This window comes from Mirounga leonina, unplaced genomic scaffold, assembly GCF_011800145.1.
Source record: "Mirounga leonina isolate KUSES-001 unplaced genomic scaffold, KU_Mleo_1.0 Mir_168, whole genome shotgun sequence".
Lineage (NCBI taxonomy): Eukaryota > Metazoa > Chordata > Mammalia > Carnivora > Phocidae > Mirounga > Mirounga leonina.
In genome coordinates this window covers 47,146,502-47,169,312 of record NW_023270426.1, presented here as the reverse complement: position 1 = coordinate 47,169,312, position 22,811 = coordinate 47,146,502, and the positions used below count along the sequence as shown (strand labels likewise).

General features: G+C 40.4%; 1 protein-coding gene and 1 pseudogene across 1 annotated transcript in view; both read right to left on the bottom strand.

Annotated features, from left to right (window-relative positions):
• ANKDD1B (ankyrin repeat and death domain containing 1B) overlaps positions 1 to 7,811 on the bottom strand; it is a 58,430-nt gene extending 50,619 nt beyond the window's left edge. Inside the window, 3 exon segments of the mRNA XM_035015067.1 lie at positions 3,765 to 3,863; positions 6,596 to 6,727; positions 7,788 to 7,811. Of these exon segments, the coding sequence (XP_034870958.1) occupies positions 3,765 to 3,863; positions 6,596 to 6,727; positions 7,788 to 7,811 (255 nt within the window).
• Positions 7,812 to 20,404: 12,593 nt separating this feature from the next.
• LOC118016488 lies at positions 20,405 to 22,695 on the bottom strand (annotated as a pseudogene).
• Between the last annotated feature and the right edge of the window lie 116 nt (positions 22,696 to 22,811).

Genomic DNA, 22,811 nt, shown 5'->3' with positions numbered 1-22,811 from the left:
ATTTCAATCTCACAAGGCCAAATTACAAAAAAGCTGATGCTAGCTTCCAAATGTGTGTTTGGAAAAGCCTCAAAGAGAGTGAGTTGGTAGAACATCTCTTCATCATTTCAGGAATAACTGACTTACACTCTGACAGAAACCAGTAGTATATTTAATATATTAGAAACATGGCGATCCTCAGACATGCTGTGTAAAAGAAAAGATGCTATCAACCTGGGCAATGGATGTGTAAGTGTTCGTTGTACAATTCCTTCTACTTTTTAGTATGTTAAAGATTTGGGATTATGGTCTTGGGTACGATGGAGTAAGTACACTGTCTCTCCCACCACATGTGACTAAAATCTCCAGACAAAATGCATAGAGTAGCTATTTGAGGACTCTGAGAAGTAAATGGTAGCAGGTAGATTGGGAAGTAAACCAACACTCAAAATATAAACAAAGAGGGTTTCCTGATTAGGTTTTTGTTTTTTTCCTTCCATATCTTCCAGCTTGAACTCAAGGCAGTGTAAGTCACAGAAGTGTGCTCTGGGCAGAGACAGAAAGAACTCCAAGAGAAGCCCTCTCTTTCTGGGCTAAGGAGCAGAAGGGTGGTCCTACAGGACGGAGAAAGTAGGGGAAATACTGTTTCTTTATTCTCTTCTGGGCCTGCTCCAGGCAAGCCTCACTCCCAAAGCTGGAACCCTGTGGTAGAAGGGACAGCAATAGCACTAAGTGGGCAAGCACCTAAAACTGACAGAGAAATCCTCTCAGACTAAAGGAACTGTGGTCATACTTCTCCCTCTCCCTCTGCTATTCCCTCTGCTTGTACTCTCTCTCTCTCTCTCTGTGTCAAATAAATAAATAAAATCTTTTTAAAAAATATTTAAAATACAGATAAGTTGGAATTCATCAAAATTTAAAACTTTTGCTCTGTGAAAAAGATAAGCTACAGAGTGTGAGAAAATACTTGCAAATCACAGATCTAACAAAGGACTTGTATCTGGAATATATAAAAAACTCTCAAAACTGAACAGTAAGAAAACAACCCTATTAAAAAAAGTACTCAAAAGATTTGAATAGACACATCACCAAAGGAAATGTACAAATGGTAAATAACAGAAGATGCTCGATATCATTAGCCATTAAAGAAATGCAAATTAAAATCACAAGGAAATGCCAATACACATCCACTAGAAAGGCAAACATTGAGGAGAAAAAATGAAAGCTATGAGAGCTGATGAGGATGTAGAACAATGGAGTTCTGTTACACCACTGCTGGGAATGCAAGGCAAGAGCCACTACAGAAAACAGTCTGGCAGCTTCTTGTATACAGCTTACTGTATGACCCAGTAATCTCACTCCTAGGGCTTTGTACTAGAGAAATGAAAACTTACGCCTACATAAAACTGGTACACAAATGTTGATAGCACCTTTATTCATTTTGTTGTTGTTGTTGTTCTTTGTGTAAAAATTTACATTTAGATTTAGCCAGCTGGACTCAGTTTAGATGATCCCAGTTTTGTTGGCAACATCCAAAGCATCATAGTCAGGAGCCAGTTGAACATATGCCTTCTTCTCTCCATCAGGCCTGATCAAGGTGTTGACCTTGGTCACATCAGTGTCCTAGAGCTTCTTCACAGCCTGTTTGATCTGGTGCTTGTTGGCCTTAACATCCACAATGAACACAAGTGTGTTGTTCTCTTCTGTTTTCTTCATGGCTGACTCAGTAGTCAGGGGGAACCTGATGATGACATAGCGGTCAAGCCTGTTTCTCCTGGGGGCACTCTTTCGAGGATATTTGGGCTTCCTTCGGAGATGCAGTGTCGTGGGCCGTCAGAAGGTAGGTGATGTGCAGATCATCTTTTTGTGTGTGACTGTGCAGGCCTTTCAGCACTGCTTTCTTGGCCTTCAACTTCTTTGCTTTGGATTCACCTTTTGGAGGTGCAGGGGCTTCCTTCTTAGCCTTTGGCGCCATCTTTGTGAAAGGGATAGCAGCTTAATTGTAATAGTCAAAAACTGGAAACCACTCTAACGTCCTTCAACAGGTGAGTGCATAAATAAACTTGTGGCATATCTACATACTGAAATACTATTCAGCAGCAAAAAGGGAGGAATTATTGATACATACAATATGAATGAATCTCAGAGAGATTTTGCTGAGTGAAAGAATCCAGTGTCAAAATGTTATATGCTACCTGACATCATTTATACGGCATTCTCAAAAAGGCAAAATTATGGAGATGGAGCAGAGATTGGTGGTTTCCAGGGTGGGTAAGGGTTTGACTACAAAGATGCAGCATGAGGATATTTTCTGGGTGATGCAATTGTTCTGTATTTTGATTATGCTGGTGACTACATGAATCTACACATACATTAAAATTCATATAACTGTATATCAAAAAGAAAGAAAATTGTATGGTCAATTTAAAAATTAAAATAAAAAGTTACTGTATCAGGGTTTCAATGTCAAAATTGAGAATAGACTCTTGGCAATCAGGTCTATTACCAAATCATCTTTTGCAGGCTAACTAACATTGCAAAATAATCAAATAACAATTTCCAGACCCCAACAACATGTTAAGTACAATAACCATAATACAGCTTATTACCCTCACAAAATTGGAGTGCTTTCAGTGCCAATTTTTAGTAAGGGGTACTTCTTCATTCTGATTCTATTATATCAATTGACTTGCCTACCAATCTCAGAGGAATAAAATAGACAGAGAAGGATGTGCTCCCTGGTAAAACAAAGAAAAATTTTCATCATTATCATGTCTAGGCCATGTTTACACCAACAAAACCAACAATATGACCAGCTGGTTTGATCTGACTTCATTCACTCATCTTCCAAAGATTTACTAAGCACATACTAAACCCAGGACCTGGAAGAATGAAAGTAAAGCTGGGCTAAGTTTTATCTTTCAATGAGTCAATCCAGACAGAAAATAGAATAGCTCTGTGAAAACCTTATGAACACTTTAGGAACAATGGCCCATTTGGTTAACTAAGAACCAGCAGCCACAGTCCATAGGATTCTAAAAATCAAGACCGTCATCTTTCATTGCAACTGGAGATGATGAACGTGATATTGGTACATCCAGCCCAAGTGGTTTTCTTGCACCATGGTAAAGTAGTAAGTGAAGTTGGGAAAAGTAGGGAGAAAATCCTTAGGGTGGGTTTTGATATCAAGGCAGACAAATAGTTAACTGCTTTGGGGCTAACAGCATGGTCTCTGGAACCAGGTAAACCAGGTTCAAATCCTGCCTTCACCCCTTCTTAGATGTAATTATTGGGCAAGATATTCAACTTCTCTGTCTTAGGCTCTTCACATGAAAACTGTGTATTTTTAGTAACACTTTTCTCACAAGGTCGGGAGACAAGGTTGGGCACTAAATATCAAAGTCCTAAGACTGGTGCCCAGTACATAGTATGTACTTAATAAGCTTTATTAGAGTTCACACAGCAAAGTCAAGATTTAATGTCCCTGAGGCCAGTTAGCTTCTGTCCTCCATGTCCCAAATTATACTATGGGCAACCACCTTATTCTTACAAATGCATATTACTAGCCATAAGGTCAATATGAGAAAATGGGCAACAGCCTAAGTCCTACAAGTAATAGGTAAACAATTTAGTTACCAAATACACCCTAAAGAGATCTTTCCAAAGTGAAAACTGAATTTGGAAATATTCTGTGTGTATGTGAAGAAAAGATAACTGAAGTGACCAGATTTTCCCCATACACTGGTTATGCTCCAATCCATTCTACCAAATAAAGATGACCTTACCTTATCAGCAATATCCACTCTTGCCTTGTGATTAAGCAAGAAATCCACCACAGATAAATGATTTGACCCCACTGCAAAATGCAAGGCTGTGCGGTTCATCTGAGGAAACATAATTTGTGTTTTCAGTCATCTAATTGCTATTTAGCCTCTTTATGATTCCTGTGTCTTAAACCGCCATAATTTTCTATCATATGTTTATATGTGCATGGCATAACCCATGATTGATTGTAACAGTGTAATGGATTTCAATTAAAAAGTAAAAGTTGTAGGGGTGCCTGGATGGCTCAGTCAGTTAAGCATCTGACTTCAGCTCGGATCATGATCTCAGGGTCCTGGGATCAAGCCCTACATCAGGCTCCGTGCTCAGCAGGGAGTCTGCTTGTCCCTCTCCCTCTCCCTCTGCCCCTTTCCCGCACGTGCTTTCTCTCTCTCTAACTCAAATAAATAAAATCTTTAAAAATAAATAAATACAAATAAAAAGCAAAAGTTGTATTTTCTCCCATATGCAATTATTAATAACAGCAATTTTTTTCTGCTTAGAATATATTGATAATGCAAAACAAAAATTTTCCTAGATGTTCAACCCTGTATATGGTCTTCCTTCTATAATTTTTTGTACTGTTTATTTTACTGAAACAAACTGCTTCAGAATGAAAGAAAGAAAGAGAAGAGAAGACAAAAGAAAAGAAAAAAAGAAAAGAAAAGAATGATGCAGACACAGAAAAAGAAAGCTATGACTATCTGTTGCTTCAAAGGAAAGCCAACAAGGTGCTCCTGGGATGTCCAGAGACAGTTCATTGTTTCAGAGAAGAGATGTTTTGCTTGTAAGTAAAACACATGTCATATTTCCCATATTCTAGACACTGTTTTTGCTTCCAAAGAAGGTGCCTGCACATGGATTTCCTCCTTTGTTTCGAATAAAATATTGCAAAAATTAAATATCTGATATCCTTGGTAGCTAAATCGATGATAAACTGGAGTTCGACAAAACATGAGTTATCCTGACATTGTCTGCAATTTAGAGTTGTGTTCTGGTATGTCAAGCCAAAACAGCATCCAAGATAATTCAATAAAACCACTTACATATATTTTTTCATCTCTATCATCACAGATCTTAAGGAACTCTACAAGTAACCATGTAAACAAACTGCTGTAAATGGGACTAAAAGAGATGTCATTAGAAAGTATAATGCAGTTCATCGAGAGTTGATAACTTGCCACAGTGACCATAAGTTAAAATGCCCTGATTGTGTCCTAAATGATGCTTCATTTAGCATTAAATCTTTTTAACTACTTTAACATAAGAATACGGTTTAAAATATCAGAAAGTCTTGGAGCACCTGGGTGGCTCAGTTGGTTAAATGTCTGCCTTTGGCTCAGGTCATGATCTCAGGGTCCTGGGATGGAGCCCAACATTGGGCTCCCTGCTCAGTGTGTGTGGAGGGGTCTGCTTCTCCCTCTCACTCTCCCTCTGTGCTCTCTTTCTCTCTCAAATAAATATTTTTAAAAATATCAGAAAGTCTTATGTGAAAAAATTTTAAATTATTATAAAAGTACATTAGAGAACCTATTTCCTGCTACTTGGAAAAATGATTATTGCTTTACTTACTCAACAATTTATCTAGATATTACTTTCAAAGGCCCCTGCTCACTTCTTTCTTTTTAATTCCTTCCTTTCTGATTCATTTCCTTTTTTTTGTTTTTGTTTTTGTTTTTGTTTGGTTCCTAAAATTGTTATGCTGCAAAACTTTGCTATTTTTCTACTCTTTCTAGGATACCTATGGACAATGAATACTATATATAACCATAACACATCAGACATACACATGCATACAATACACACACAGACACATACATTTCCATATGCATATGCACAACCGGTAAACATCCTTCCACTGCATATGATGCATGACTTCAATTCATATGACGTCACTGTCTGGGACAGATCTACGTGTTGTGAAACGTAAAGTCTACACTCTCTAGAGAGCCCTCTTTAAAGCCAGAGTCAAAAAGCTGAACTGATGGCAATTAAAGTTTCTTACTTTTTTAGATTTTACAAAACCATATAAGCATGAGAATACATTGCTAGATCCCTCCCCAGTGCCTTGGAAGGGGTCTGTACAAGTAGGGACACTAAAGCTTCTGCTTCATTTAGCATTAAATCCACCTCTGTTATCCCCTCTTTGATCCACCGCACAGATTGTCCTAAGCAATTAACACACCCCAAACCTGTCCACTTTGATAAACCTTGCCCTGAAAAGCTGTCAGGAAATCTCTACAAAACCAAGCAGTGGGAAATTTGTATGTCTAGCAGTAGACTTCTCTCCTAAACCCTGGCACTTGAAGAACAATAAAGTAAGAGCCAGGTTTTAGAAAAGGCCCCAGTGTCCGACATGCGATAAAATACAAACCCATGCTCCTTTGGATTTTAAATTTGGAGGGCCGAACAACGAAGGACATCCCTGGAGAGAAAGCAGTGACGAAACTGTGAAGCAAAAGATGTTCTGCCTTTCCAGAATGTGTGAGGCCAGTGATCCAAAGGCTGCAATCCAGGATCAAGTCCAGGCCCATAACCTTGACGACTGGCTTTACTGCCTACCCACAGACTTTGCATAGATGCACATAGTGACTGTATACGTCCCCTCTGATAAGATATTTATTCCTCTGCTTGATTCCACCTTTAGCTTACACATTCTGGAATTACCAACAACAGAGCTCTCCCTCACCTCATCCAGCACAATCACTTTTATTTTTATTATTATTTCAGTTGGACTGTGTCAATCCAAACCACCCTAGAGTACTCACTTGTCACATCTGTGACTTCTACTCACATTGTTCACAGAATTAATGTTAACATTCTTTTCAAACAGCTTCTCCATAAGACCCAAATTATTGCTTTTTGCAGCATTGTGAAAGCTTCTCTCATTTGGCAGTACGGAAAGCAAGCAAGCAAGCAAGCATGACTGAGGAATTTAGGGGGGGTAAAGAAAAAAAAGGCAAACCGCATATGGCAAACCTGGTGACTTTAAAAACTTGACACAACAGCCTTGAGCCTTTCACATTCTGCCAATCTGAACATAGGAAATTTGCATCACGATTTTACAGAGCTGTATGATCAAGATTTCACTTGATGCTCACAATGCAAATGTTTTTGCACCCTTAAAAATATTCCTGGTCCCAAACAAAACATCATTTCCAAGGACCACCCTGAAGTCAGCAATGTAGTCTCTGCCTCTAGGAGGTCGGAGGGTGGCCATGGACTTGCGGTTTTTTTAATAATGTCTGTATAAGATTAGACAGGCAGAAGCCCAAATGCTCCATACAAGTTTACAGAGATAAAATTGTTGTCTGCAGAACCCACTGCAGATGCCTGGCCAGCAGAAACAAATCATTAAAATGCAGCACATCATATAAACATATACAAAGGCTAAAGGGATAAACATGTTTTATTTTCATTTATATAAAGAGAGATAAAAGTAGATTCATAGCTACTATAAACATTACATATTAAACACATATACACATTCAGGTGGCAGGTTTTATTAACTAGCCTAGAGAAGATTTCAGGATTTACTGAGTATTTTTAATATGCAGGAGAACTGAGGGTCTCTCAGGGGACAACCCCAATACTGGAGGATAAAGTCAGAATTGGAATGATCTGAAATCAGCAACAGACCATCTCTAAAAAGAAAGCCCCCTAAGAGGTTTTGTGGATGAGTTGCCAAGTAGTTTCCCAATAATAATAATGAAAATACAATCTGCCAAAGACTCTAGAATACTACCAAGTCTAATCAAAGACCAGGAGTATCTTCATGGGAGAAATACACATTCATTCTCTCACCTGGATCCCCCTCTTGCCTTCTAACCCTCCTGTGGGCCCCACTCTAAGTGACTTCAACATCCACACAGATGACAAATCCCATATCTTTTATCTATGAGTATCTTTATGAGCACCAGACAAATCTGAGCCACCCAGGCGCCCCAGGGTCATACTTTTGACATCATCATCAAAAACTACATTACCTCTGACATCTTCAAGAATCCCATTGTCTGAGGCCGCTGGGAAGATGGCGGAGTAGGAGGGCCCTGGGCTCACCCCTTGCCACGTGGCTGCCTACAGAGCACGCACATCGGCATAAATAACCCAGAAAGCAGCCCGAAAACTGGCAGAACAGACTCTCCACAGCCCAGCATAGACAAGAGGCCACAGAGAAGCAGATCCACCCACTCAGATCGTTCTTGGCAAGATCCCATCAAAGCAGTACCACAAGCCCGGGGGTGTGCACGCAGCCCAGACAAGGGTCAGCACCACTCCAAAGTGAGTCCTGCTCCAGAGAGAGGGGAAGATAACCACACACCAGTCTGACTGTGACCCCAGCAGTGGGCTGGGGGCAGGCAGCTGGTCTGACTACAGGCCCCACCCATCAACAAAAGCTTCTCAGGGGACAATACAGGGAAAGTGCCTGCAGTTTGGTGCTACTTCATCTCTGGCGAACACCTGGTCTGACTCAACTCAAGCCCAAGGCAGCCCCAGAGCAGCCCACTAACACCATGGGCACCAGACTCTGCCCACAACAGGCAGAGCGCCACCGCAGGCTGGACGGAAGGCAAACACATCCCAGCCACAATGGCAGGACACCCCTGGAGCAACACACAGAGGAGACACCCCCTGAAGCACATTTTCTGGTGAAAAGGAGACATTGCACTGCAGGACCTCGTCTTCATAAAGCCACTACTTTCAAGTGCAGGAGATGTAGCTGACTTTCCTAACACAAAGAAACAGACCCAGCAATAGACAGAATGAGGAGACAGAGGAATATGTCCCAAGTGAAACAGCAGAACAAAATCAGAGCAGGAGACCTAGGGAAACAGAGATACGTAATATGTCTGATAGAGAATTTAAAGTAAATTCTAAATTTAAAGTAAATTTATGAGTGGTGCTCATAAAGATACTCATTGGACTTGAGAAAAGAGTGCAGAACCTCCATGAGACTCTCCATCAAGAGATAGGAGATGTAAAAAAGAACGAATTAGAGCTATTAGACTTACTAAATGGAAATAAAAATAGACCACCTCGAATAAATAGCAAACAAGAGGAAGAAGAACGGATCAGCCACCTGGAGGACAGAGTAATGGAAAGTAATCAAGCTGAGCAGATGAGGGGGGAAAACATACACAAAATGAGAATAGACCCAGGGAACTCAGCGACACAGTCAAGCGTAATAGTCGTATGATAGGGATCCCAGAGGAGAAGAGCGAGAAAAGAGGGCAGAAGATTTGTCTGAAGAAATAATAGCTAAAAACTTCCTGAATCTGGGGAAGGAAAGAGAAATCCAAATCCAGTAACTCAGATTTAGGCGTTATTTGCTGCTGCATGAAAAGCTAGTCTACCCTGACTACAGAGACTAACATACTACATATAACTAACATACTCTTAAATTCTTTTTTTACATAATGATCTATTTATTTATTTGAGAGAGAAAGAGAGCCCACACATGTGTGCACAAGCAGAGGGAGTGGTGGGGGGGAGGGAGAGAGAGAATCTCAAGCAGACTCCACACTGAGCGCAGAGCCTGATGCAGGGCTCAATCCCATGACCCTGAGATCATGACCTGAGCCAAAATCAAGAGTCGGACACTTAACCAACTGAACCACCCAAGCACCTCCATACTCCTAAATTCTTACCCACTAATCTCAAGTACTATCTCATCACAGGAATCCTACTTCATTTCCATAGCCTTCCATTCTTCAATTCCATGACTTTTCCTTTCTTTTCAAATATCCCAATCTACTAATGTACCTAATTTAGTTTCCATGATCACCAACATCCAAATCTCAATTGATAATATTGCATACAGAAAACATAAGCAATCAGATAGTAACTCCCTTATTTTCCAACCACTAAGTCTTCCAACCTACCTACCTACTTTCATACCCACACTCTCTGCTTTTACTATTATTATAGTCAATGAAGCATCCCCACACCTACCCAAGGCCAACTCCTCCACTTAGGCACTGGATCCCACCCTTCTCATCTTTTCAATTATTTCATGTATCAATCTCCTGTAAATCGTCATATTTTCCTCTGCATCATTTAATCTCTCTCCGGAGGACCATCCCCTTCAACATATACAGAGACACTATAATACTCCAGTGGAAAAAAACTCTCTTAACTTCACACCCTTTCCAAATGCCACTCCATTTCTCAACCTACTGTTTCCCCCAAAACTCTTATAAGTGTTTTATAATTGCTGTCTCTCCTGAAATGATGAAACCTCACAGTTTCATCTCACCTCCGTGCTAATCAGACCTCATTCCCATCACCTCATTGAATCTGCGCTTATCAGGATCACTCCATCTTGCCAAAAAACCCAGTCATCGCTTCTCTTTGTGTGCATTAAACTCTTCGCAGATTTGACAGAGGGCCATACTTTCCTTGTAACATTCTTCTTCAGGCTTCTGATGGACTACCTGTTGCTTTCCAGTCTCTTTTATTGGCTCTTCCTCTTCTGCTTCATCTCTAAGTATTGGAGCCCACTGGGGCTTTTATGAAATTAACAACCTGATGGAGTAGACATTATCACCCCCATCTTACAGATGAGGAAAATGAGACTTAGAAAAGCTAAACCACTTGCTCATGTCTTAAAGATCATAAATAATAGAACTATTCCAGGCAGCCTGAATCCAAACCCCAAGCTTTCAATCACAGCAAGTGTCCAGGGTGTCAGCCTGAGAGTCTACTACTGCAGTGGAGATTCAAACTGCCCACTGTCAGATGCTTTAGCTAATGCATTCTGTCAGTTAGACTGGACTTCTTTCAACTCTCTCCTCATTCCCACACAGCCCTGACCCCAGCTCTTTGTCCCTCTATATTAATCCAATGGGAGTATAGTTCTAGTTCCTGGTCTTTTCCCTCCTGGGTACGTCTCACGGTAAATCAAGACCTTGTGGTGTCCTGAAATATGACACGTGGATTCTATTCCTTCCCTGAAGTCAAATATCTTGTCCCTACCACATCTATAAGAAAAAGTAATTTTGAAGGAGCTTCTAAGACAACTGGGAAGCACCATACAAGATTCTTAATCCACTAAATCAATGGTTCTTAGCTCTGGCTTCACAATAAAATCAACTGAATCCCTTAAAAAAAAAATTGAAGCCAGGTTCTTCAACCCAAGCCAATTGCATCAGAATCCTTAGGCTTCAAAATGTTTGCAGACTTGCCCACAATTTACTGAGTTATCTTGTAACAATTCTGAATGTTTACATTCGAATGTAAAATGGAGATTATAAAACTACCTTTGGCAGTGTGAAGAAGCCAGTTTGTACAGACTAATAAGAACTGGCTGTAGCTCTTCCCAACTCTGTGTTCAATGACACTGTAGCTTTAAATCAGTCATGGTGAAAGTATTACACAAAGGAAACTGGAAAATACTACAAATCAGAACTCATTCCGCCCCCCCGGAGAGCTGGTAATCAAACATTTACCAACATACCACTGTCTACCTTCTAGCTAGTAAGTGACAGAGTTAAAAAAATGATCTAGACAAATAATAAATGTATCAATTTTCAAATTGACTAAATAATATTTAGAGTACTTTACTATATATGTCTTTTTTTTTTTTTTTAATGTTTAAGATCAAGATAAACGTTCAGCCCAAAACAACAGGTTACAGAGTTGTATCATTCACTTAAACTTTTAGGGGCCAAAAACTCAAATGCCTTCAGGAGCTGGGCAAGTATGAAGTAAAAGGACCAGAAGAGGAGGAGACCATGCTGACATAGAAAAACAAGGCCCTGGGCGCCTGGGTGGCTCAGTCAGCTGAGCATCTGCCTTCGGCTCAGGTCAAGGTCCCAGGGTCCTGGAATGGAGTGCCACATCAGGCTCTCTGCTCAGCAGAGAGCCTGCTTCTCTCTCTGCCCCTCCTCCCTGCTTGTGATCTCTCTCTCTCTCAAATAAATAAAGTCTAAAAAAAAAAGAAAGAAAAGAAAAAGAAAAACAAGGCCCAGCTCCCTCTTGCATTTCATTCAGGTCTCTGCTCAACTGGTACCACTTCTAAAAAATCGTATCTGACCACCTAATCCCCTTTCTCCTGTTGTTCTCTGCCCCTGTACCCTACTTCATTTTTTTTCTTCATATCACTTGATATTACTTGACTTTGCAATACATATATATTTGCTTACTTGCTCACTATCTGTTTCCTTCACCAGAACACAAAGAGGACGCTGAAATAACTCCAGTGTTGAGTGTTAGTAGGTGTTCAATAGATATTCGTTAGATGGATGAATGGAAGGGTTGGGAAGCCACTATCCACCTCCAGAATAACATAGCCAAGAGGGAAAGTATTATGCCAGCACTATCAAAACTTCCAACATAAATATATATACGCACACACGAACCATGTATCAAAGAGGAAAAGCCAAGAGAAATTGGAAAATACTTTGAACTGAATGAAAATAAAAATAAAATATACCAAAATGTGTGGGATGCAGCTAAAGCAAAGCTAAGAGAGAAATTCATAGCATTAAATTATTAGAAAAGAAAGTCTCAAATCAGTAATCTAAGCCCCTACCCTAAGAAAGTAAAAACCTTGGGCACCTGGGTGGCTCAGTCAGTTCAATGGCTGACTCTTGATTTTGGCTCAGGTCATGATGGCAGGTTACTAGGATGGAGCCCTATGCTGGGCTCTGTGCTCAGCGGGGAGTCTGCTTGAGATTCTCTCTCCTCTCTCTCTGCCCCCACCCCCTGCCCACATACATGCGCTCTCTCTCTAAAATAAATAAATAAATCTTAAAAAAAGAAAGTAAAAACCAAAAAGGAAAATAAACCTAAATCAAGCAGAAAGGAGAAAAATACCAAAAGTAAAAGCAGTAATCAGTGAAATTGAAAAGAGATAAATAACAGAAAAAAATCAATGAAAACAAAAGCTGGTTCTTTGAACATACCAATAAAATCAGTAAACTTCTAGCAAAACTGACAAAAAAAGAAAACGAGAGAGAGAAAGAAGACACAAATTACCAATATAAGGAATGACAGGACATAGCACTACAGTCCCAACAGACAATACAAGGATAATGAAGGCATATTATGAACAACTCCATGCACATAAATTCAACAACTTTGATGAAATGAAATAATTTCTTGAAAACCACAAACTATTCAAATTTATTCAAGATTACATAGATAACCTAATAATACTATAACTATTAAAGGAATGGTATTTGTAATTTAAAATATTCTAAAAAGAAACCTTCATGCCCTTAAAAAGCATTCAGATGTGCATTAAAAAGAAAGAAAGAAATGCTCATGCCCAGATACTTTCACTAGTGAATTCTACCCAACATTTAAAGAATAATACCAAATCTATACCATCTCTCTCATAAACCACAAGAGGAAAAACTTCCCAACTCATCTTATGAGATCAGCATTTCCTTCATTCTAAAACCAAAGACATTGTAAGAATATAAAACTATAAACCAATATCCCTCATCGACATAGATTCAAAACTCCTTGAATAAGCATTATCAAATCAAACCCAGTGACACATAAAAAGTGTAACACACAGGGGCGCCTGGGTGGCTCAGTCGGGGCGCCTGGGTGGCTCAGTCGGGGCGCCTGGGTGGCTCAGTCATTGAGCGTCTGCCTTCAGCTCAGGTCGTGATCCCGGGGTCCTGGGATCGAGCCCCACATCGGGCTCCCTGCTCCACGGGAAGCCTGCTTCTCCCTCTCCCACTCCCCCTGCTTGTGTTCCCTCTCTCACTGTGTCTCTCTCTGTCAAATAAATAAATAAAATCTTAAAAAAAAAAAAAAAGTGTAACACACCAAGTGAGGTTTATCCTGAGAACACAAGACTAGTTCATTATTTGAAAACCAAGCAATGTAATCTATCATACAAGTAGTCTAAAGAAGAAAAACTATATGATAACACTTTAGCATTTAAAAAAATTCAACATCCATCTATGACTAAAAACAAAAACAAAAACGCTCTCAGCAACATGGGAATAGAAGGGAACTTCCTCAACCTGATAAAGAACATGTACAAAAAACTGACAGCCAACATCATACTTAATCATGAAAGTTCCAATGCTTTTTTTGCTCAGGAAGAAACAGAAATGTCCACTCTCGCTCTTTAAAACACTGTGTGGATGTGTTAGCCAGTTCAGTCCAGCAGTAAAAGTAAATTAAACGGCATACAGATTGGCAAGAAGTCGAACTGTCTCTGTCTAGTTGCAAGCAATTTGATTATCTCCATATAAAATCCAAAGGAATGTACAAAGCAGCTCTAGAACTAATAAATGAGGTTAGCAAAGTTGTGGGATACGAAGTCAACACATAAAAATCAATCATATTTCTACTTACTGGCATCAACAAATGGAAAACAAAATTTTGGTTGAAACAGATAGATGCCCAAGTGAAAAAATTTGAACCTTGATGTAAACCTCATACCTTATATAAAAATTAATTCAAAACAGATCATAGATGTAAATGTAAAACATAAACCTATAAACCTTCTAGAAGAAAACACAGGAGAAAAACTTCCTAAGCTGGGGTTAGGCTATGTGGCCTCCGCAGGAATTATCACTGCCTTGAAAGATCTTCCTCACTTATTCGCTCACTTATTTTAGCGTCTTTCAACCCTCTACCCAAATCAGAACGTGGACTGTCATGCTCCCACTGCATAAGTCGCATCTAAAATATGTCTAGCAAATCGTCAACTCTTGAGAACATTTCTAGATGAACGAACCGACGGATGGATGAACTAATTGAACATTATTAAGGGACTAGTGCTCTGTTAACAGCCTTGAAATCATTCTCAACTTTTGAAGACTCTTCAACAATGTGCCTCAGTTTATGCTGTAAGTTTATTCTCAAAGAGGCACAGAAGACTCACGCCATGCTTTAGAAACCTAAGCACAGAAAGATTAAGTGATTTAAAGTCACACAGTAAGTCACTGCGTGAGTCAGGATATAGGAGGTAACACCACATGAAACTCTCTTCCTTATTTGCAGTAGGGCTTAATCATTTCTTCAAAAACCCTCTTCCTTAAATTCAAAGAATAGCTCTTTCCTTCCAACCACAGTATACAGGTTTCACCTGAAATAAAACAGCCGGAGTCAAAACTTGGGGAGGGGGGTTGCCAAGTGGCAAACCAGCCCACAGGTGACGCGGTGGCGGAGGGCGGGCGCCCCGGCCCCGCGGGGTCCTGAGGCTGCCCGGCGGCACTTTCCACACGAGCCCCCACCGCCCGGCCCGGCCCGGCCCACCCCCCCCTCCCCCACCCCCACCCCGCCCTCCCCCACCCCCACTCCGCCCACCGGCGCCGCCACCGCGCGGTCTGCAACCCGCCTCCTGGAACGCATGGATCTCGTGTCCCGCCGCCGCCGCCGCCGCCGCCGCCTCCTCTCGAGGCCTCTCCGGCTTCGGGATCCAGGGCCGGGCCGCCGCACCCCTCAGGTCTGCCCGAAGGCCCTCCACGGCCGCGGTCGCCCCTTGCAGCAGCTCCCTCGCGGCCCCCCGGTGAGCCGGGATGCTCGGGGCGGGGTCCCTGTGCGCCCTGGTTCGCCGCCCGCAGAGAGCCGGCACGCACGGCCGGGCCGCTGTCTTTTCCCTGCCGTGTCCGGGTAGCTTGCCCCGGTGCTCCTGCCCCGCCCGGCTCGGCCGCCTGGGCGGGACCACCTGCGCGTGTGGCCTGCGCGGTCCTCGGATGTGGTTTCACCTGAAGGAGAGCGCTCTGAGAGAACGCCCGGCTCACACTTCAGTTCTTCGTACAACTTGGAGAGATGTCCAGGCTGGATTTATAACCACCACTGTGAGAACTTCAGTATTAAATCACTTCTAAATGGGCTTCCAGAATTTTCTTTTGAATAAAGTAAGACCCTCAATTTCTTCTCTGACGGTGTAAACTTTGGTATCCCATTTTATTTTTTTAAGATTTGTTTCAGAGAGAGAGAGAGCATGAGTGCGGGAGGGGTGAGGAAGAGGGAGACACTCTTAAACAGGCTCCCCAATAAGCGTGAGACCCAAGTGGGAATAGATCTCAGGACCCTGAGATCATGACCGCAACCAAAACCAAAAGTCAGATGCTTAACAGACGGAGACACCCAGGCTCCCCCTTGGTATCCCATTTTAATCCAGTCATAACCTATTGGACTACCCATCTTAGGTATTATTTTCTTCTTAGTGGTTTATGAAATAAAAAAATTGATTAAATACAGGATTCTAGGCAACTATGTGCCTAGCTAAAATTCTAACAATATTAAAGAAAAGTAGAATACTGAAGGACAACCAGGATCTCTGCCCTGAATCCACCGCACCCAAGCACAGGGGGTTTGATGCATTACAAAACAAAGTAAAACCATGGCACATCTCACACCTGTGGATGGTTTCAGAGGTCAAATAAGAAGTTTAGCACGTTCTAGGAGTGGGAAAAAAAATTAAGTCCTCATAAAATGGAACTAGATTTGACCCCAGAACTGACTCACCCTTTTATACACACACACACACACACACACACATGCCTAAGAATATTAGGAGAGCATTATCTATAAAAATGCACAAGATGGTTTAAAGAGAAATAAACTAATGAAAGCTGGGAAATGTGTTGGATGAGATTAGGCAACTGATGAGGACTTGACAAAAGGAATGAAAAGAAGTGGGCATTTTCTTTTTTTTCTTTTAAAGATTTTATTTATTCATAAGAGACAGACAGAGAGAGAGGCAGATGGAGAAGCAGGCTCCCCGCTGAGCAGGGAGCCCGATGCAGGACTTGATCCCAGGGCCCTGGGATCATGACCTGAGACGAAGGCAGATGCTTAACCATCTGAGCCACCCAGGTGCCCAGAAGTGGGCATTTTCAAGAGGTCCTACAAGAGTAGACAGAATTCAATAATAGACAAGGGTTTGGCATAGGTTGTGTGTGTATACACACATATATAATGTATGTATATCTATGTATATACACACACATATAATATATGTATTTCTATGTATATGAATGTATTCTGAGTTTGAAATCATAATAAACTTAAGAAACTGGGGTTAGAAGTAAAGGGTTAACACTATTTGCCTCTGAATTTTCTTCTCTCTGAGCAATAATGAGGAAATAAGACTGTTATTAACAGAAAAGAAGAAAAGACTGTCATAGATTACCTCACATTTGTAAGAACAGTTCAATATTACAGTTTGCTTAATAAATAGAATTATGGGGCGCCTGGGTGGCTCAGTCGGTTAAGCGACTGCCTTCGGCTCAGGTCATGATCCCGGAGTCCCGGGATCGAGTCCCACATTGGGCTCCCTGCTGGGCGGGGAGTCTGCTTCTCCCTCTAACCCTACCCCCTCTTACGCTCTCTCTCTCACTCTCTCTCTCTCTAATAAATAAATTAAAAAAAAATAGAATTATGTTTCTAATACTCACCATAATAACATTTTTTTTTTTCTTGAACAACTGTTAATACAACTGTTTTGCTTTGTATTACAAAGCAAAAGTGATTATCCCCTAATTATGTAACAAAAGGACAGTTTTTGCTCCGGGAAATAAATACCATTGTTCTGTGAAGTTCACTAAAATCTTACCAGCACCAGGTATGTTCAAATTTAGCACTACTTTTCAAAATGGAATATTACTTAAAAGAAAATCAGCACTAGGCACCAAGTACAGTTTTCAAAATGGAATATTTCCTGAAAAAGCATTTTTTTAGCCTTAGGTTAAATAGTATGTTTTGGAGCCTTCTTCCAAATACTTCCAAGCCACCCCAAAAGGCCATAGTAATAAAACCTTTATAACGCAATGTTTCATTGTCCTCATAGAGAAATAGGAGCACAAAGGAGTGACTGATAGTTTTTCCAGAGGGCAGGGACCCTCTCCTGAAGGTGGCCCCCGGGCTGAGTTGAAAGATGAATAGTTGTGTATGGTGGGAAAAGAGAGTGTATGTCCAGGAAGCACATTCTGGACAGAGGGAGCAACTAAGCACCATACCAGAAGGAAGAAATAGCTTGGTCTATTCGGGAAACTATAAGCTATGCAGTGTGACTTGATTGGCCTTGAATGCCAATCATGATATGTGGACGCTAGCTTGTATTGGCTTGCAAGAGCAGATTGTTAAATTTTCAGGAATTTTGTGTACTGGCTTTTTATTATGATTTTGGTCACATATGTACAAGAGTATATAAAATATATATGTACAGTTTAAAGAATAGTTTTATGGTAAACCTTTATGCAGTCAACCACCCGAGAAACAGAACACTGTCAGCATCCCAGCAGCTCTACGTACCATTCCCCAATCACATTTCCCTATCTCTCACAGAGGAAATCATTATTCTTTCAGGACAATAACATACTTGCTTTTCTTAATAATCTTATTTCATACAGATAAATCCTTAAAACAATAGTTTTAACTGTTTTGAACTTTATATAAATGTATTCATGCTGATGGCATGCTGACTTGCCATCTATGACTTACTTTACTCCAGATTGTTCGTGCTATTCATCTACTTTCCTTTTTTTTTTTAAGATTTTATTTGAGAGAGAGAGAGCGCGCGCGAGAGTGCATGAGTGGGGGGAGGGGCAGAGGGAGGACAAGCAGACTCCCCACTGAGCAGGGAGCAAGATGCTGAGCAGGGAGCAAGACATGGGGCTCCATCCCAGGACCCTGAGATCATGACCTGAGCTGAAGCCAGACGCTTAACCCACTGAGCTACCCAGTAGATATTCCTCTATTTTCTTTCTTTTTTTTTTTTTCAGGGGAAAGCATCCCCCACTACCACAAATTATGCAGTCGAGTTTCCCACTACTTTCTGATTAACTATTTCCTCCATTTTTACCACTGTGTAGAATTCTCTTGCTTGAATATACATGAATATACAACGGTAGAATTAAATTAATATTTATTTTCCCTTTTTTTGCTATTAACAGTGCTGATAAAAGAGCATTGTTGTACATACTTCTTAAGGAACATGTTCAGTAGTTTTCCCAAGACATTGTATCAGGGCTCTGGAAGGAAAAAAAAATTATATTTTGTGATGAATTTTTAAAAAGGACCATTTACAAAGGTATGGGGAAACACAAAAGATGCTGTAGCACCCCAAAACTAGTAAGAGCAAGACTCTGTTGCCACCCCTAGGCTGAAGGGGTGAGGGAAGGAAAGGATCATCAGAACCTGAAGAGAGGGGGCACCTGGCTGGCTCAGTTGGAAGAGTGTGTGACTCCTGATCTCAGAGTCATGAGTTGGAGCCCGACATTGGGTGCAGAGATTAAATAAATAAAGCTTAAAACAAAACAAAACAAAACTGAAGAGATAGAGGAGAGAACACAGTATAAAAAACTTGTGACCTTTGGTCAAGGGACCTAACCAGCTCTAGATGATCATATAATAAGGTACATGTGGGAATAAATACCCAACTTCATCTTCTTTTCTCCCTGAAATCTGTAGTGGTTCCCCCATTGCCATAGCCCCTTACTGGACATAAAGCAGTGTCAAGGGTCAAGAGTAAATCTGGAGAGCAAATGGAAGATAACCAGCAAAGCTGTTTATTTAGGAGTGCAATTGATGGGTTGCTAAACGTACACATCTTTAAATTTACCGAAGAAAAGCAAACTGTTTTCCAAAGTGATTGTCTTCAAAGAAGAGTTCACATTGCTCCACGTCATCACCAAAATTTAATAACATTGGATCTTTTCATTTTTGTTAATCTGGTAGGGATGTAATGATACCTCTTTGTGGTTTTTTCATTTCCCTATTACTAAAATGGCTGAGAATGTGTTCATGTTTCCTGGTCATTTGGATTTCCTTTTATGTAAAGTGACATTTAAAGTCATTTGGTCAAATTTCTACTAGCTATTTGTCTTTTTCTTACTAATACATAGGAGTCATTTGTATCTTCTGGATTACATATTCTGGATCTAGTTTTTGGCCAGTTACATGTGTCACAAATATGTTGTCCCAGGTGGTTCCCTGTATTTTGATGCTCTAAGTAGGTAAGATCATAGGTGCTTGTCCTTTGCAGTTTTGCTTTATTTCCTAAAAATACCCCAAAGCAAAATCATAATAAAAAGTAGATGAGTTGGTTACATTAGATAAAACAGAAAAGAATGTGGATAGAATTCTGGGGAAAGAGAATAAAAGAGAATCAGAGGTGGTAGAAGAGTAGAAAAGGAAGGAAACCATATTTATTGGCTAAAAGATCAATTAAACACTTGCAATTTTATTTTAAATCATTAAATATTACTAAATAACATTCAATTAAATGAATCATCTAAATGAAAATAATTTCATATTTACTCTAAAGTTGAAAACACAATAAAAATAAATCTGAGGCAAGATAGGAACAATTAAATATGATGCTATTAACTTTTCAATACATTAAATCAGCACTTCACTGAACTTAATTTTATAAAGAATTTAGATATGTAAATCACACAATCAAGACCCACAGCTCTACAATTCTGAATTTGCCATAGCATATGATAATATTAGACCTAAAACTGGCATGCTAATAAATATTAAATCTAACTTATTTTTTTTAAAGATTTTATTTATTTATTTGACAGAGAGAGAGACAGCGAGAGAAGGAATACAAGCAGGGGGAGTGGGAGAGAGAGAAGCAGGCTTCCCGCAGAGCAGGGACCCTGATGCAGGGCTCGATCCCAGGACCCTGGGATCATGACCTGAGCAGAAGGCAGACGCTTAACGACTGAGCCACCCAGGCGCCCCTAAATCTAACTTCAAACAATCTAATTATTTCAAGTCAAGTTACCACTTTGGCCAAAGGCTGTGTAAGATCCTATTTTAACCTATTTCTTTTTTTTTTTTTTAAGATTTATTTATTTGAGAGAGAGAGAATGAGAGACAGAGAGCATGAGAGGGAGGAGGGTCAGAGGGAGAAGCACACTCCCTGCCGAGCAGGGAGCCCGATACGGGACTCGATCCCGGGACTCCAGGATCATGACCTGAGCTGAAGGCAGTCACTTAACCAACTGAGCCACCCAGGCGCCCCTAAATCTAACTTCAAACAATCTAATTATTTCAAGTCAAGTTACCACTTTGGCCAAAGGCTGTGTAAGATCCTATTTTAACCTATTCTAAAATATTATGTCTTCATAAATTTAGATAATGAGTTATAAAATATGAAAAGTAGGAAAAGAGAAAACAAAAATATGAGACAAAAATTTCAGTTCCTTAAAAAATAATAGAAAGTGGTCCCATCTTCATGTTCCATTAAATAATTGCTTTTTGAAAAAAAATTGTATTAATAGCACAAAAGTATTTGGATTAATTACTTAAGCTAATTAGTGTTAAGCTGTCTTCTTTCACGAATATTAATAAAAATGTGATAGAAATATAGCTAAGATAAATGAGATGTCTTAATACACACTAATCTTTTGTATTGCACACTTTTCTCTGAAGGGGTATAATAAAAATAAAGTGAGAGTACAATTTATCCTTTTTTATAGATCTGTGTAAAGTATAAACATAACTCTCAAGAAATGAAATACCACCATTTTAAAGTCCTACAAAGAAATTTAAAATACCTTGAATCTTAGACTAAATATTTTGTAAAGTGAACCATATGCTTATTCATAAGATAAAGGAATTCTAAGAAAGAAAAAAAAAATCAAATGGATAATCCTATTTTAAACAATTCTTTTAACACAGAAAATAATACTGTGATACTATTTTCCTGAAGGTAACAAAACTTTCATCCCTGTTCTGACAAGCTAATATTCTTCATAGAACTTATAATTTTTTTAAAGATTTTATTTGAGAGAGAGGAGAGGTGAGAGAGAGAGAGTTCTCAAGAGCGCATGAGTGGGAGGAGGGGCAGAGGGAGAAGCAGACTCCTGGCTGAGCAGGGAGCCTGACTACCACTTAGGGCTTGATCACAGGACCCCAGAATCATAACCTGAGCCAAAGGCAGTCACTTAACTGCTTAACTGACTGAGCCATCCAGGTGCCCCAGACAGGGTCTCTTTTCAAGAAGTTCATGATTCACCCACAATTCACCTCAATTCTCATGACACCTCCCATCAAGGCAGAGAATGAGGGCAACAAGGAGGTGACAGGTCCTTGCCGTGAGAACCATTTATCGGAGTCCACTCTCGGTGAGTCAGTCCCTGGAAGGTGGGTTCAGTGTTTGGAGGCAGGGCCGTTGGCTGGCTTAGCAACTTGTCCACTACGTTGATTTTAGCATCGTGCTTCTCAATATCCTCATACAGAGTCCAGGACAAGTCATGCTGTAGCTTGTAAGCACCAAGGAATTCATGTGGACAACCTGTCCCCCATTCTTTTGGAGAAATAGAAAAATACTGCTGACCACTCTCCCATTTATAAAGGTAGTAAATGTTGCCAGGTTTTTTGTTTTTTTGTTTTTACTATATTACAAGCTATGTGGTGCAAGTCAGCATCTTTGTGAGCATCTTCCAAAACCTTCCTGGCTTATTCTAGTAAATGTTGGATTTGCTCAGCTATGACCATCAGTTTGTTGGTGGCATTTGCTCAGATTAATTCATCAACCTTCTGCACCTGCTCTGCAAGTGCCACAAGGTCTAAGGGGTCCCTGGCCCAGTGCGTGTGGTAGGGGCTCACCAGGGCCAGGCTGCTGGGGGTCGAGGTGCACTCCATGAGGGCTCCTCCCCAATCTGTCGCCGGCTGAACTCTTTGGTTTTCAGGGACCTCCTCCATCTGCCCCAGCTTTGCAGCATCCACCATGTAAACACCCGAAACCTCCCTACCACCCTCCCCAATAAATTTTAATTATGAACGCTCATGAGGTATCTGAAGACAGTAGGATCTAAAATATGAATATACAAAGTTGTAGAAGTTACTATAATAAATATAGCAGTCCAGTACCAACAAAGTGGTTAAGTGCTGAAAAAAAAAATTTTTTTTAAGATTTGTTTTACTTATTTTAGAAAGAGAGAGCATGAGCAGGAGGAGGGGCAAAGGGAGAATGAGAGAATTCTCAAGCAGTTTCCCCACTGAGTGCGGAGCCCCACTCAGGGCTTGATCTCAGGACCTGAGATTATAACCTGAGTGGAAATCATGAGTCAGAT